We start from the raw sequence: 18520 nt of genomic DNA on the forward strand, positions 1-18520 counted from the left end.
ATGTGTGAGAGATCAGCTATTAGACTTGTAGTATTTTTTAAAAAAATTAGAGGAATGTGGTCGAGACCTGCCTCTTTTTTTACATTTGAGGTTTTTAAAGCATTAAGAACTCCGTAGCTTGCTAGAGTGAGACTATTAAAAAAGTTTCGAAAACACTAGAAAAATAATTTTTATACAAATTAGTTGTGTCTTTACCTGTGCTAGCTGTCTCGTTTTTCCGGAAAATTTCATTTGGTATTGAAATCACACGTTGTTTTTTAATTGAAGCAAAACTCCAAAAATGATTAACATTAGTAGGTAAATACCTTGAATGTCGTTTTTAAAATAAAATTGCATCATTTTTTTATTGTGTTCTTAGTTGTTTAAACATAATATCATGTGGATTTTTGTCTATATACAATTTTTTATGAACTTTGTTTTTTCTTATCGTGTTAGAACGAAAAAATGTAGAAAAATACTTATTTTTTGAATATGTAGGTATATATCATAAATCATAAGATAAAATTCATCAATGCGGCAGTGTAAAAATTTGCCTTTAAACGTTGTTTGCCAGTTCACTTCAAACAATTGGCGCGTAATTTCTAAGTAGTCTGCTTTTTTAAAATTATAATAAATGCTATTATTAAAACTGTTTATTCTGAAGTTGAACATCGTACAAAAATTCGATGCATGGATGAATGGGTTTATTAGGCACTAAAGAGCTTGTGCAATGAGTGACATATTTGATACATTTAATTTGTTGGAATATACTAGATCTGAAAGTTTATTGTCACTGTTAAAAACTGCATTAAATTGCCTTATTTTATGATATGCCAAATTCAGAACGCAGAATATTGTTGCTCTATAATGCTTTTGACTCCTGCTGTAAACTCCAAATCAAGTATAATTCTCGATATCGCAATCTCTTGGCAAGTGTTAGCAAATATTGTGTCGAAGTCATCCATTTATCAGTAATACTACGATTATTTGTGATCATTATCATGAATTGAGTGAAATGAGCTAGTTAAAAAAGTAGTTTTTGCTATTCAATCATATTTAAGCAATGAATTATTTAAGAGCCTTGAATTATTTAATTATTTAAGAGCGAAAAAAATAGTTTCTTTTAAGAGTTACATCAGGAAAGTCTCAGATCAGTCAGAATCTCACGGTCTAAGATTCTACGGTTAAACCACTTTCTGTGCCGTCGTTTCTAGTATTACGTATACTGAGCGAAGGCATTTTTCAATAATATTCACCCAGACGCCATCTGTGGGGCACGGTAGTTTACTTTTTTCTCTATGCATCCGGCTTGGCTACCGGCGTGAATAGGTTCAGCTCACCGGTTAAAGGTAGTAGCCCGTAGCTAGGCTAAGGATAGAACAAAGAACAACTCCTTGCTGACTCGGTGAAAGGTGATGCGGAAATCGAATTTGATGCAGTTCATACCAAATTAGACGTAATTTAGTTGTCACCAGTTTTCGGATAAGCTAACTGAGTACTAATTTAAATTTTCCACCTCTGATTGTGTTGGATATAACAAATGATATATTGCTCCTTGTTTGCCAAGTTTGCTTTGTTTATTTGCGTTTTATCCATTAAACTCATAACTTGCTACCGAATATGACTCTTTCCTCGTTTCTCGTAGCTCCTGCGCACGCTAATGTGCTTGTCACATGGGTTTTTGTAATCCCTGCTAGAGGGCATTATTGGGAAAATTTCACCTTCGTTGACAAAAAGTAGAATGAATTTGCAATGAAAAAATAGTGCACTTGAGACCACACGACTAAAGTAAAACTTCTTTAGCTCCATTCATATGCATATTTATGCACAATTTCCGTACGTAATTTCTTTTTAGTGGAGCATCACTTTCATATTCAGAATCTCTATCCCTTCCTGCCATAATTTCTTATTATTCACCCGAAAATTCACAAAATATGAACTTCAAAATTAATTTTTAATTTTATTCACTCTAAACGTATAATAATTAATACATTGAACAACAAAAATTAATTTATAAAATTATTTAAGAACGAAATGAAATTACGAAATAATCAAGAAATCACTGTTCGCATAATGCTAGCAAACTCGCAAACGAACTACTGACTGAAATATATATATATTATATTTCATACACTGAGTAAGAGAGAAAGAAAAATGTGCGCGCGCACTGCTCTATCTTGCTCCTACAGTGTGATGACTGAGATGCCGATCAGTCGTCAATCGTCCGATCACACCTTTCGTATTCGTCAGCTTACTCCTCAACTCAAGCGTGCGTAAAAAAGTTTTACTTCAAAAATTTGAATAACGTTTTTATTAGTTTCGGAGTAATAGCGAAAAGGAATCTTTAAGAAAGACCGCTGTAGAAGTAGGCACCATGGAAATCAATATTTCTCACTTTCTCCTCGTGCCCTAAATTTGTCATTTTATAGCAAAAAGATGTAGAGATATAGTGAAATTATCGACGGAATATTTTCTTGTTAATTGTACAGGGATGTCGTAAACATCTTTAGTCCCTTAGATAATGCAGTAAAATTTCCTTGTCCTCTGCGAACGTTAAAAATCATTAGCGCCATCTGTGCTTTGTTGACTGCTTTTCTAAAGAGGCTTGTCGCAGTCTCACCATACATATTTAATTCGGGCACGGACCTCTTCTAGTAGCATCCCAGTTTTCGTTTACCTAGTATTTGAGATATTTGTATGACTACACGAAAAATACCTTAAGTTGCTTCAAAAGCGAGTTCTTCCTGCCGCTTAAGAAGTTGAGAAAAGAATTGTTGAATCTGCCAATTCTATTTTATCTCAAACTCTTTTGGAAGTAAGAAACAGCTTTTACGAGAGGCTAACATTTTGTTTAGTTAAAAAAGGTCTTTTTGATCCTTTTATTTAAAGAATTATTTGTTAGGTTTAATATTTAGACTTTTATTTTCTGATTTTTTATGATGTTTACATTCTATTTTTATTAAAGTTTATATTTTACTTTAATAAGAACGACGATTTAATTTTCAATATGCAATACACAGCATAAAAAAATGTAATTACGAATCTATGTGGGCTTTACACATGTAATTCCTGCATTAGAAAAATATTATACCAATGCTGTGTAATATTTTTTTAAATTTTGCCGCAAAAGATATAGCCCCCACCGACATCAGACGCTTACTAAAATAAAACTTAAAATAATCGAGCTCGAACCTCGAACACCAGCGTACTATCGCGGCGGCGGCGTTGCAACATCTCGCCTGTTGGGAACTTTAGATGTGTATTGATCCATTCGCCAATCTGTGTACACTCACCGGCACGAAAAAACGTAACACATTTTATATGTATTAGCTTTTTAATTTTTTTTTTAAATGTTTTGCGGTGATTTATTGCTCTAATAACTTACACACTAATAAAACAACATGTTTTCAGTAATTTCCAACAACAATCATCGGTTTATTTAAACAATCAAACTGCATTTAATAAAAAGTGCATTAAAATAAAAATTCGATAATTTTATCACTTAAAGCTGCATAAATGGCTACGAGTTTTATTGTTTTTAAAAAATTTGACAGATTTTGTCAAAGTTTTGCTGTGTTCAGAAAATCGTTTCAAAGTTTTGCTACGTTTATTTGAGCAAAAAATACCTGTTGTTAGTTCTAAAACAGCGGCTACTATTGTTGTTTTGATTTAAGATGAAAGAAGTGGGCGTTATGATGCCCAACGTTACTATCCCTATCTGTCGTATCTATAAATAGCTACCTTATGTCGTATCTATATAATAGTATCTATAAATTTATATCAAATAGCACTGTGCACCGTATTTATACACGTTTTTCGGAAACTCGAGGTTACACTAGACGCCCTGATATTGTCCTCCAATGAGATATTAACGTTTATGATGATAGTTAGTAGAAATCAGAAATCGACGTCGTCACACCCGGAATGCCAATGGGAACGAACGGACCATTAGACATAAACTTGGTGAAGCCAAATTTGCTAGTCATAGACTCGCGACAGATCCAGAGCTTCTTAGACGTCGTTGTGTTACGCGACTTCAGTTTATCAGGAATTATGGACACTGGGGTGAAAATGATTAAGAGGCGCCTTTTGTTTTTGCACTTAAGAGTCGACATTTAGTCTACGGTCTTCGGATAGTTATGAAAGGGTATGGCAAAGCCCGCAAAAACGTTTGGTAGAATGTACTTTTAGTCCTAGGGTACGCTTCAACTGTAGTGTAGGCTGGAATTTCTCTATAGACACGCTCAGAGTTGTACGTCATTCCAAAAGGCTCTTTAACTGCTATCAGGTATATTAATGAAATTTTGCAAGACTGTTATTTCTATTATGTTCATTTTATTGAAAATAACTTGATTATAAGGCCATACCCCACACTGCAAGAATTACTCAAGAATACTTAAACGGTGTAGACGTTTCTATCTTGGAGTAACCATAGATAATTTTAGAGGCGAACCCAATTTAACTTGTTTGGAACATGCTAAGGCAAAGACTACGAAGTCGTGTTCCTGCTGCTTTAACCTTAAATGAATTAAAGGGTTTTCTATTAAGAAGTGTTACTTTGAATAGCTCGCTATTTCGGTAGATGTCACTTTTGAAGCTGACGTTTTTTGACATTTGACAAGTAGAAACTACGCCATTAATATAAATCTAACGATACGCGCTTCAACAAAGCTTTGAAATTGTTAAAACTTATTACAAAAATGGTGAAAATTTGACAGAGGCGGTTCGCAAAACTGGAACATTTGTGAACACACGATGGGTCATCGACGCAAATCATCGTGAATCACCTTAAAAATTGACAGATTGGAGGGACACAAAGTCAATGGTCTCAAATTATGTTTATTTAAACAAAAATATTACACGTGTTTCGCCCTAAGGCATCGTCAGATCTAAAAGAAAATAATGTGAACGTCAGCATTATTTTTTTTATTTTTTTATGTATTAATTTTGTTTTAACTTAAATGTTTGTGGTGTTAATCCAATACACACAGAAAAATCCCGATGGATTTTTTCGCATTTTGTTGTGTAAAAAAAAATGTTTAATTTTAATACACAATTGTTAGATAATATCTCACAGTCCTGTATAAAAATTCTCAGGCATTTTGTATATGTTTTAATGTGTATATTTCATACAATTATTGCATATTAAATTAATACAATATAAGTGGATATTAATTATTAAGATAATGTGTATAAATATTCCACATTTTTTTTTTTAAATCCAATGCAGTTTGGTAAAAAATCTAATAACCAAGTATATTTTTACTACAATTTTTAATTATTTTTTTATTCTGGCTTGTTTTGATTTTATTCACAATTGTGTAGAATAAAAAAGATTCTTGCTAATAGCCCTTCACAATTATAGAATTTTAAACTATGTATTGTGTAGTTATAATACACAATTGTGTATAAAGGAGGACGCGCCCGACGCCCTTGCCTTTGCCGCTAGAACTTCGTTGTTAGGGTCAATGTTGCCAGATTCAATATTAAACAGTTGTAAAGATATGCATCAAAATTTGCAGTCGATATAACGTTGTTAACTGAAAATAATTTAATAGGATATTTAAAAATAAGCCCAATCATCATAAGTTCTAATTTTATTTATTTAAATAATATCGTGATAATAACACGCGTAGGGAAAAAGGAAACGTAACTTTTTTAATTGACGGTGTAATCTTTAAGATACATTTGATGGCAGCATTGCTATAATTCCCAGTGCCACAGATGTTCAACTGTTCATTTTTCAGTCCTTCAATCAATCGGCCCGCATTAATTTGTTTTAAGATTTTTTCGTTTTGTTAAGTGTTAAAATTGCATAAGAAAAAAAATGAATATATTCGTTGAAGATAAACTTAAGGAGTGGGGTTTATTGGACCAACTCCAGGAGCAGTTTGTAGGTAGGTAATTAGGTAAGCACCATATTATTTTTTTTTGCATTTATTGTATACTTTGGAATTTACTGGATATTTTGATGTTTAGACAGGTAGCTGTTCAGTGATAACTAATAACTTTACTTATAGAATATCCAATTTTAATGTAGAGGTCGGTTAAATTTGTAACCTTTATTGCATTTGTATTTCAATTTGTATTACAAAATGGTATCTACTTAATCATAGCACTGTCTGACAGTCCTGTACCGTCCTTTTCAAGTCCTGTAGTAGTATTGTAAGGAAATTTGAACATATACCTACATATACTACATATACCTACATATACCTACTCACTGTGGGCAGCCACTAGCTCTCACACTCTCTATGGTAACTAAACTATTATCAACAAACTAAAAACCTTTTAAAATTAAATTTTAAAAATTTCCTAAAAATTACCTAGGCTATTAATATTAAAACAAATAATTAAGTTTTTTTTATTGGATAGGAAGGAAGGCTCCTGTAGAAATATCGTGTCCACCAAGATCCCCTAAACTTACATGGAGCTATAAAGGAGACAGTGTAAAATATCTATGGAAAAAACTTAGGTTTGAAACGATTGAAGAAGAGATTTAATACATTGCTCTAATGTATTAATGGTGAAATTTTCGAAAATATTTCATACAATTAAATAAATTGTTAAAATAAAAAAACAGCTTTTTTTTATCCTGTTTTTCCCAGGCGCACTAGAATTTATTATTACACAGATTTATGACGAAATTCTCTAAAATGTATTTTAAATTTTTAAACAATTTGTTTATTTTTTTTATACAAATATATTGATTATTTTTAATTTTTTATGAATATAAATACAAAACATTGTAATAAAAAACTCCAGTTCTTATGTTAATTTGATATACAAACCTAAAATAAGTAACCTACACTATATTTAAATTTATAAAACAATATATAGTATTATTATACACAATTTGTAATAAAATTTAATAGTTGAAATGAAAGAAAATAAAATATATTGTTAAAACAAACTACACTAACGTGTGTATTTAAAATGCACAAATTGTGCTTTTTTACTGAACAATTATATTAAATAAATATAAAATATTGTCGAATTTAAGTACACAAATAGTGTACTATACATACAATAAAATAAATCAAATTGATACACAATTTGTGGATTATAGAACCACAGTTGTTTAAACACAATAGCATAGAGAAATTCTACACAAATTGATTCTGTACCATTTCCAGAATCAAATTGTTTGTAAAATCTATACAATTGTTGAATTTTTATTCACCTATTTTTAAGAGTGTAGCTTTACCGGTAAGTCATATCATAACATTGTAATTTATATCTATGCATTTTGTTTTTACACTAGGGTTGCTTTCTATTTTCTTTTAGATCTGACGATGCCTTAGGGCGAAATACGTGTAATCGTTTTTTAAAAAATAAACATAATTTAAGACCATTGACTTTGTGTCCCTCCAATCTCCGAATTTTTATTATTAAGAGGTCTCTCTGAGGAAAACGGACTACTTTTTTGAATTTGTGAAGCACCTTATCGTACCACAATACAGAAATTAATGGAAAAATTCTGTTGGGACAACTTAGTGATGTGAAGAATAAAAACTGTGCACGTCGCTCAAGAACAGCCGAGAATCTTGCTGCTTGAAGTGTTAAAGAAAACCCTGGTTTGTCCATTCCTCGTCGGTCTTTGGAATTAGGCATTTCACATACATCACTACACCGTATTTTGCATAAAGATTTGGATCTTAAGGTTTATAAAGTTCAGTTAACCTAAGAACTCAAGATCATCAACAATGTAGTGTCTTTGCTAATTGGGTCCTTGAAATAAATAAAAATTATCTGGAATTCCATCGAAAAATCATATTGAGTGATAAGGCACATTTCCACCTTGATGGCTTTGTCAACAAGCAAAATTGTCGCATCTGGGACTCGGAAAACCCGAGGGTTATTGTTGAAAAGCCCCTCGATCCTCAACGTGTGACTGTTTGGTGCAGTTTATGGTCCGGCGAAGTCATTCGACATTACTTTTTAGAAAATGAGGCTAGCGCAGCAGTTATGGTGAATGGATTACGCTATCGAGAGATGATTAAGGATTTTTTATAGGATTCATTAATTTCCGCATCCATACGGGCCAATAAAATCACGGATGGCCTTCGGATTTTGTCGGTCCGCATCGTCGAAATAATCGGCGCGACTGTTGATGTGGTTTACTAACCTCAATTTTCAGCTTTGAGTTTTTGAACCGTTTTGTTGTTTATTTACGATTTGTCCGACCAAGAGTAATTATTATTACTTATTTTATCTTGTCTTGTAAATTCCAAACACCACTTTATATTTACATTAATTTAAATACTTTTATTTGGTGAACATGGATATAAATACGTCAGTGCTTTTAAAATTAAGTACCTTTGTGAAATTGAAAAGTATCTATTTTTTTAGGGATAATAAATTAATATGTGAAGATTGTGGAAAGTAATTTTCTTCTACTTCAACATTATCGGCATATGAGGGATATACATAATAAAAAACAGAGTGAAATAGAGAGCAGACACATTATTTGCCCCCTTTGCCTGGACAAAGAGAAGTTTACATCCATTCATTAATAAGAATCTTTCATAGTATTCATAATATACATATTGAAGAATCTGTTTTAAATTTTAGGAATTTGGCAGCGTTTGAAGTTTGGAGGTCTCCAGAAAACAGAGAGGTAGATTATGCTGTTCACCGAAGAAAGAAATTGCTAATGGAGAAGAATGTATTTACTATAATTGTCATACAGGTGATTTAAAAGGTACTTAGTTTTATAGTTATTTAAGTTTATTTTTTTCAAATACAATAATTCCTCTTATAATCAGATTTGACATATGCGTCTTAATTATCTGACCCAATTACAGACAAAGCGCCGTGATTGGCCCGCATGGGTGCGGAAATTAATGAATCCTATTTTTTATCGTCGAAATTTGATAGTATTGATCTGGACAACGTTTACTTTTAACAAGACGGCGCTACATGCCATACAAGCAACATTGTTCTCTTACGGGAAAAGTTTCCGGACCGTGTTATCTTTTGAAGAGGTGATCTTAATTAGTTACCGAGATCTTGTATTTCAACACCTTGTGAAACCTTCATTTGGGGCTACGTGAATGAGAAGGTCTACGCCAACAGCCAAGCGTCAATTCAAGATCTCAAAGAAGAGCTTTGTGAGGCTATCGAGGACATATGGCAGACACTTTGCGGTTTTGTTATGGAAAATTTCATAAAAAGGATATGGTCTTGTAGGCGTGATCGTGGTGTTTATTTGACTGATGTTATTTTCCATTATTAACGGCATATCTTCCTCTTTATATTGTAATAAATATCCGATTATTTATCTTAAAAAATCGAATTTTTCTTCAAATATCAAAATAACGCATTTTACTGAACAACCCTTTATAATGCGCTCTTTTATAGGAATAAGACCTTATTCCTCAAGAAGGAAGACATTTGCCACTTGATTTTAGGCATACTAAGAAAAATCAAGCAATCATTCAGACACGTGGAGGCAAAACTCGATGTTAAAAGTGCTCCTCCGAAGCTTTTGCTAGCAATACGTTTTATTTTTTAATAACTTAAGGACTCTTTAGCAAACTATCAATTTATGTGTTTTCGTAGCTTTCTACCAAAAGAGTTTTTTCAAATAAATCGTTAATTGCTGTTAGAAATTACTTAAAACATGTTGATGTATTTGTGCTTAAGTTTTTATAATAACTTCAAAATATGTTAAGAAAGATTTAAAAAGAAATTATACATAAAATAATAATTGCTCTCTTTTTCGTGGCGGTGGGTGTATATTGAAATAATTAACGATTCATTGTTAGAGCTGCTCAAGACCATACTTCCATCGCTTGAAAAACCCAAATAGATAAAAACCGTAATCAGATGATAATAAAAAGAGTACGTTGATAGCGGAGTTTTTTTGGCCAAGTACCGTTACAATAATTATGAAGGTATTTGAGGAAACAAGCCTCACTTACTTTAATCTTAACTATTATGCTTCATAAAATCGCGTAATGATGCAGAACTACGATTATCTCATATGTTTCCAGAATCAAAAAGTTTATGGTAAAAAAAAACAAGGATATTTAAATTATGTCAGAATTGGCAAAATAGTTGAGGTCATACCTATGTATATGTTAAATGTATTTAGTAGAAACATCTGTTTTATTATTAAATGAAGTAACAATTTTTCATTGAATATGGTTGATTCAACTGCTCTTAATTACGTTTAATGTAAAAATTTTAACAGTTAAGAGTTTCTTAAAAAAATTATAGTGTCATCATTTTATTATAAACATTAACGTTTAACCGAATTGGCATATGGACGACACTATAGAAGACAACTAACCCATATACATTACTCACCAAGTTCCAACGAAACATTGACGCAAAAACATATTAAAACAATAAAACAAGAAATTTTGTCCATTATTGTCGCAACCGAAAACTGCGTTTATTCACATGTTATATCGAATAGTTTAAGGTCGCGCACCCCAGATATACTGAACGCTAATATTTATTTGAACTTCTAGAAATCGTTATTTATCGTCATGTTTTCAATTTGTGATCGGCATATAAAAATGATGTAAAAACAGCGGTTTCGTGTAGGTCGGTGGCCCACGCGCTTCTCGGTATGCACTTGATTTCCGTGCTTTAGCTCCTGTTTCCCAGGGCCAGATATGATATTAATCAGCTAAACTTTGGGATGTTGGCTAAGTTTATATTGTACTACTTTTTGTACAGTTTCTTTTTTAAGTTAAATTACGTAAATGATTATTTTCTAATATATACAGGGTGATTGACGACCGATGGTGCGTTCTCTATTGGTCTAAAATATTTTCAGCACTACATCGTTGCCGCTAATATAGAGAAATGGCAACACCTTTGATTTTTTAAGCGGAACACCCTATATATTTTTAGATATTTTAATCCGTGTTTCGTTTTGAGTCTTTTTTAATCATACTTGCCTATGCCTATTTCTAGCGGCTTCAGAGAAAAAATTATTTTGCGTGTTTTTTCTTAAAAACCAAGGGATAACTAATTGTTTATTTCTCAGCCATTTAAGTTTCTAAAAAGCTAAAATTTACCACATCACTTTAAGTGACGATCTTGATTAACTTTCCATAACCTGATTTAATCAGCATTATACAGGGTCGTCGAAAATTAAATTAAGATCTTTCATTTACTAAAATAGCGAAAAGTCAATTTTTTAAATGGAACACCCTATATTTTATTTTACATTCTAATGAACAGATCAAATACCTGTAATTTAATATAACATATTCCCATAACTAAGTAGTTGCGTTTTATAAATAAATACCTAATTTTCATAAAATTTGATAATTTTAAACATTTTTATTTTGTAAGTTACTTAGTTAGCCATGGAAATGACACAATGGTTTTATAAATGACAGTGACATATTAACATTGTATTTTATGATCATCTTCATTAAAATGTCTAAAATGGAAGATATTAACTACTCAATTAAGTTTTTGATGAGGCTATTTAATTTTCCATGGACAATGTGATCAAATAATAGCAAGAACACGTAGAAAATTTAGCGAAATATATTTAGATCTACTATCAATAAATCGGCGAAAGTTTGTAAGGCTACATAATAATTTTGTTAATTGTGGCTCTAAATTAAAACCTAAATTAAATAAAACAAAGCCCCTTATCAATGAAGAAGATAGTATTATGAATGTGTTGGCATATTTTAGAATTTCAATTAGAAGTGCTAAGTATGATTTACGTTTGTCTTATTACTCAGTTCAAAATTCCAAAAATATTAGCCAATCATAAAATGCATCCGTACAAGTTCACCAAAGTTAAGGCTTTGAAACCACAAGACTATCACAGAAGGGTAGAATCCTGTGAAAACATTGTGATTCATATTGATGAAGACGCTGACTTTCTAAGAAAAATAATTTATACCGAAGCAAAATTTTCCAGGGAGGAAATTTTCAATAGAAGGAATAATAATTTTTGGAGTGATTTAAATCCACACACGATAAAAGAAATAGGTTTTCAAGCAAAAGTTAGTTTTAGTGTATTTTCTCTTTTAAAAAATAATTAAGTAAAATTTTTAATTTATGACCATTTGGTCCTAAGATATCATCTAATATAACACATAACACCAGACACAAAATAAATATAAACAGTTAATTACAAACAACTGTCTAGCACATACTACTAGATGAATATAAGAAATGGAATGAATTTCAACAAAATGTTAGTTGAGGTTATAAAACACAGACAAGTACAAAATAAACCTTCTTTTCTGAAAAGATACAGAAAGTGTTGGTTTATCAACTTAGTTCCTTCCTGAATTTTTGAAAGGATTAGTTAGAGAAAGGATGTGAAAACAAGTTTCAAGAAACATTATGAAATAATGATGGAATTGATGGAAAAAGATTGTTCCTATTTAAAAACCCATTCAGGAAATAAATATTTATTTATATCAGAATATTTTCAAGGAGTTTTTGAACTAAATCAAACTAAACCTGTAGTTTACATTACATTATTATTAAGAACAACTCACTTAATTAATAATTAATAGTTTAGGGATGCACCTTAGGACCTACATCTTTTTAAATTTTAGTATTAATTTGTAGTATTTATAGTATTTTTTAAGATACAATTAACCAATTTAAAATAAAACTTTGTATTTTTTCTAGTTAAATGAAATATACATGTTACAGAAGCAAAACTTTCTTATATTTGTAGGTAGTGTTTTTTATATTTGGTGGTATAGAATTATACATTTTTGGAAATAAATAGTCAACTGATCTTGTGTTTCAGTTTGTATTGCTATTTGAAATCAATGAATGTTTATTAGTTATAGATCTAGTTTCATGGGAAATGTTAACATGTTGTCTTAATTTGTAATTTTTATAAATAAATTCACGAAAAGTATATATAAAATCAGATCTAATGTTAGGAATTTCAGCATACAATAATTGTGTAGAGTATCTTCTATTTTTATATATTTTTAAAATATAATATTGCATAATTTGATGTAGATAGAGAGAGTTTTTCTACAGGCCTCTCCATAGAATTATCTCGTACTTTCAACATGTTTCGAATAAGTGTTTCTTTCAGTGTTTTAAATTGCTGTACTAATTTTTTAATATTTTAAATTAATTTTGATATACATACGTGCATCCCATTAAAATGTTTATTTTTTATAACATCAAAATTTTCAGTGCAAAAAAATCTTGATTTAACTATAGACAAAGATCTCAGGTTTAGTGCGCATGTTCAGAATATAATAAGATGAAGCTTTTCTGCTCTAAAATTATTATACAATAATCGGCTTATTATTATAAAGGTACAGAACGCATGCTGTCGATTAGTGTATGGAATCAAGAAGCATAACCAGGGTACTCACAAAATTGTAGAATCTAACTGGCTCGATATGGAAAACCGGAGAAAACTACATCTCACAAATTTTATGCATAAGCCATTTATTACCACTCTCATTAACACCTCGAATACCCTTACAAAAATTGCTGCCCAATACAAGCATTAATAGAGAGAAGATTAAAACAAAAACAATTTCTCAACAATGTTTAACTTGTGTAATAAATCTGGCGTTTGCATACTGAATTGAAGTTCACTAGGTTTTAAAATAATTTCTTTTGTCACAATGTAATTATCTACTTTTTCAAAAAATCTCTACCTATTACTGGATAAACCCGTTAAATTACTTTCTTTTATATTGCACATATCATTATATCATGATAATAATAATTCTGTAAGTTCTACTCTATACAGTGTGTCCAAGGTAAAAATGTCTATCATGGAGATCTTGGGGCAAATAACAGAAATATGAAGATAGTTAAATTAGAGAAAAGTTTTTTTCATTTTCAAGCCTAACAATATACAGTTTAGAAAGCTTTCAAATTCCGAGTGGTTCCGGAGATATTCCCCAAAAACTGAAATTTGCCGATTTCGTTTTTATTTTATTCCAACGTAATTTAAAGAGATAGGGAAAAACAAAAGACTTTTTCTCAAGGCCACTTTTTAAGCTCTACAAAACAGCTCTAAGAAATTTTTCGTACGACGTTTCGTTTCTGAGGAAACATCATCAACTTAATTTTTTTCTATGGCGCGTAAAAAAATTATACCCTATATTGAATAGCATATTTTATTACGAATACAACGACGTATAACACAATATGATTCTGCAATATTTAAATTGGGAACAATGAGTTTTTAATAAATTCCTAATGATTTGGTGTAGTAGTGGTGAAATGAAGCTGAGTATGGACTAGTATGCTATTGTTACTCTTATTATTATTTATATACGTACGTGCGCCATATTTTAGTAAATTAAACAAATTAGTTAAGAACTACTGATTATAAACTCAAAAAAAACAAATTTAGGTTATAGATGATGTTCAAACAAATCACTATTATTCTCCAAACACAGATAATGCCATCTAATTGTCGAAAACACTTCTTAACATATCAGGTGTTACGCTCTACAACGCTTCAAAAACTATTCTCCTCAGATATAAAAACCCGATGGTGTTTTGCAAACAGTTTCTGCAATACCCCCAGGGAAAAAATCGAGCGGTGTTATGTCCGGCGAACAAGGAGGCCACAAAACTGTTGAATCTGTTCGATAGATACTCGCGCACGATTATGGCATTTTGCGCGAGAGCAACATCCTGCTAAAATCAACAGTTTCTAAGGCTCGATGCACACGAGCGATTTTCATGGCAAAGTTCGCTGCGAGCTCGCCGCGAAGTTTTCTCGCGCGCATGTAGCAGACCAAAGGATCAAATGGTGCGATTCACACGTAGGCGAAATCGCAGCGAATACGCCGAGTAGACGCCGCTAACCACCGGCGCTCGCCGGGGACTGCTACTTCGTGGAGATTGCGCGGCCAAAATTCCTCGCTGAGCCTCGCTCTGCGGGTAAGTAGTACTTGTTGGAACATTGAGCAATTCACACGGCTCGCCCCGGTCGCTTGCGCTCGCGTCATTATCAGTGGTGTGTATATAGTTTTTCTCCGGTAGTATTGGTAGGTAGGTTGGATATTAAAAATAACAGTATATAAAAGTAGTAGTAGTAGTTTTCTAGTATAATAGTAGTTTTTCTCCAGTAGTAAGATGGATTTCACCGGTTTTGATGCCGAAATTTTTATTGAGGGTGTAAAGAATCGTCCTGTAATATGGAATACTACATTACCTGAGTACCATGACAAAATTAAGAAGAGAAATGCGTGGTCGGAAGTCTGTTCAGTGATGTACAATGGGTTTGAAGGCAAATCGGAGAAAGAACAAAATGATCTAGGTAAGTTTATTAGTAGATGCATTTTATTTCTGAAGATAAAAATGCACGTCAAATATGTCATGTTAAAAAAACTGTCAAAAAATTTAACCGGCGGCATATTTGACATGCACACCTCTAAAAAAAGGCATTGAAAAGTTAATATAGGAAAATTAACTCTAAATTGAATTCATCCTTAATAGAATTAGCTCTAGAGTCTTTTTAAATCGTAAAAATTGCAAACATCCACACGCTATATGTTAAAAATAGTTGAATAACACTATGACATGTGATACATAAAATTCTTAAAATTTTGCTTAGAATCCAAAAATGTAATCATATACAGGGCATTCCTTTTAAAATAACAAAGACGTTGCCGGTTTGTCATAGAAAAGGCAACGCTTCATTGCCAAAGATATCTATATATGTGCTCAATGGTCCTACAACGTTGCCAAATTTTCAACATTTTCTAATGTACATTTTCTCTACAATCAAGGTGGTAACATTTAAAATGAACACCCTGTATATTTCGTCATTTTTAATTAAGTAAATCATTATTACTAGAATTGATTATTTTTTTGTTTAATATTTTATTTCATAATGTTAGGTATTAGTTCACTTTTACTATTACATATTCATTATAAAACAATTCAAATGATTTGTACGAGTTGAGATGAAATAAAATATTGACAAACTAACAAAAATTATTTACCTTAATGTTACAGCCAACATCTCTACTGGGTTAACTGCAAGTCGCATAACTGTATTTTCACCTTTTATTTTATCTTCCAATTTATTAGATAGTTCGTTGAATGACCGAATACTCATTCTAAAATAGTTAAAGAATTTTAAGGGATTTTCTTGTAGATCACTAAATAACGTCACAAAAGCTCCTTTCAGAAGTCTAGCACTGACAAGAGGATGTACCATAATATTTTCTTTTTGAGTTTTTGTACAAATAATGGTACGATAAGTACGCCACTGCAACACGTCTTGAACCATCCATGCTAAAGTCGTAAACGTAATGAAAGTCCGTTGAACGCGATTTCTCTTAAATAAACTTGCTCGTGTGCACTGTAGAACGGCGTTCTCTAACCTTTGCAAGCGGTAAATTGTCCAAGGATTCTTCGAAATTGTGATCCAATACGATAATGCTCCGAAAAAGAAAATTGTTGTAAAAAGGCCTATTAAATGTTACACATAATAAAACCAAAACGGTGCTGTAAATGATATTTCTCCAGTTAAAAATTACATTCCGATAATCCTATGGGGAGAAGTTTCATCTTCCTGACACTTCCTGGTGTACAATTCATAAAATGTTCTTCGCTTTTCCTCGTCATCTGGTCTAAGGCCTTGACAGATTCTGGATTTGAACAGGTGGAGTTTATGTTTTCTCAAAATGAAACGGGCAGGAGATTGCGGTATTCCAGTGCTATTGTCAGTTTTTCTAAGAGATATATCCGAATTTTTGGTTACAGCTAATACTATTTTTTTTCTTCAATGCAGGACTTATTATTTCTTGACAATACTGGTTTCTTGAATGCACCCTACTGCTGTAGATTCGAAGCCAATCGTCTCAAAATTTTTGTACTCGGTTGTTTTCTTTTTAAATTATTATTCAAATACATACGACCATTTTCAACGGCGTTGTTGTAACATAGCATATAACAAAACAATTTTAATATTTCAATAAAATTATTTGGACATTTTCTCAGTGCTATTATTTCACCGCCTACCACACCAAAACATTCAAGATTTAAAGAATGAAAACCCAATTTTTCCAATTTAAATATTGAAGAATCATATTGTGTCATACATCGTTGTATTCGTAATAAAATATGCTATTTAATACAACGTATACTTTTTTTACGCGCCATTTAAAAAAAATTAAGTTGTTGATGGTCTCTCCGAACCGAAACGTCGTACGAAAAATGTCTTAACGCCGTTTTGTAGAGCTTAAAAAGTGACTATAAGAAAGTGTCTTTTGTTTTTCCACATCTCTTTAAATGACGTCGGAAAAAAAAATAAAAACGAAATCACCAAATTTTGGTTTTTAGACATATTTCCAGAACTACTCGGCATTCTAAAACTTTGCAAACGCCATATTATTAGGCTTAAAAATGCGCAACTTTTCTCTTATTTAATCATCTACGTAGCACTTTTGTTTTCTAAGATCCCCATGATAGACATCCTTATCTTGGACACACTATATATGTGCGTACATTTCAAGAGTTGTTCGCTAATAGGATTAGGTAGGTTAAGGAAGAGTAGCTACTAGGCTATCCTCCTTATATTCGCCTCTCTTATATCCTTGTAGAAATGTGAAAGAAAAAGCAAAATATTTTGTTTTGCTGTAGTTTAGGGTTAATTTATTCAACCTTTTTTTAATTAACTTATTGCCCACTATTGTGCTCTCTCTAACTTCAGTCCAGGTGTCTCCAGAAAATATAGCAACCGTATAGGCAGCATAGGAAATAAGCGAACCAGAAAATAATTGAATCCCATATGAGAATTTATAGGGTGGTCCATTTAACTTGAGACATCGCAATATCTCGAAAACTAAACATGTATCCAGAAAATGTTTCATGTCAAGTTTAAATGTTTTCCAGGGGGCCATAAAATGACGTCATTCGTTTAATCTTGAGTGGACGTCTTCAAGGTCAAATGAAGGTCAACTTCACTTTTTTGCATAGAAACCTCTATTTTTTTTAAGAGTATCTGATTTAGCGTTAAAAAAATAGGTAGCTTTCATCTGACACTTTTTTACATGTGACCTCTCCTTTTCAAGATATTAATTCTTGATTCTTTTACGAATTTTTTCCTTGACAATGACATGAAAAACAGGAATAGCTTTGGTTCAGCAAGTCTTCAATATTGTTGTGACAAGGCATTGTTGATCAATGATCAATGCAAGTTGTTATGAAGCGAAAATTTTCTATAGTGAACAGATTCCACGTAATTATCCCAGGTATTTCAGGCGATTGTAAACAAATACTGATGAATAAAGTAAATGAGAGATTATTTTGGTTCACAGTATTCGTTCAGTTATCAAGTATTTGACTATTTTGTTGAGTGACTATGGCATGCCTAACAATAAATGAAAAAGTTTGAAATGGTCCTTATCTATGGTGAATTTGAACGGAATATTAATAGAGCCATTGAACTGTATACCATGCGACATCCTCAACGGCTACTTCCATCGCGAGCATCATTTTATCGCGTAGTGAACCATTTTATAGAAGATGGAAGTGTGAGAACGATAAATCGATTACGAAAAAGAAGCATTACTAGTCAAAATAATGAAATTGGAGT

General features: G+C 31.8%; 1 protein-coding gene and 1 long non-coding RNA gene across 3 annotated transcripts in view; one reads left to right on the forward strand and one right to left on the reverse strand.

The window, feature by feature from the left end:
- The window catches only part of LOC126741888 (beta-1,3-glucosyltransferase), a 33099-nt gene extending 16980 nt beyond the window's left edge, over positions 1-16119 (reverse strand). The window contains exon 1 of one of the 2 annotated variants that reach the window (XM_050448354.1): positions 15921-16119. Coding sequence is in view for 1 of the 2 variants with exons in the window: in XM_050448353.1 (XP_050304310.1) it covers positions 10294-10357 (64 nt within the window). In the remaining variant the exon portion in view is untranslated. Of the gene's footprint in view, positions 1-10293; positions 10579-15920 lie in introns of those variants that run through there. The other variant, XM_050448353.1, reaches the window with a different exon arrangement.
- Positions 8160-9386, forward strand: LOC126741895 (uncharacterized). The gene is made up of 3 exons (XR_007662426.1): positions 8160-8274; positions 8332-8683; positions 8787-9386. It is a non-coding gene; the product is annotated as an uncharacterized LOC126741895 (long non-coding RNA).
- Positions 16120-18520: the final 2401 nt, after the last annotated feature.

Source organism: Anthonomus grandis, chromosome 11 (genome assembly GCF_022605725.1).
Source record: "Anthonomus grandis grandis chromosome 11, icAntGran1.3, whole genome shotgun sequence".
Taxonomy (NCBI): Eukaryota; Metazoa; Arthropoda; class Insecta; order Coleoptera; family Curculionidae; genus Anthonomus; species Anthonomus grandis.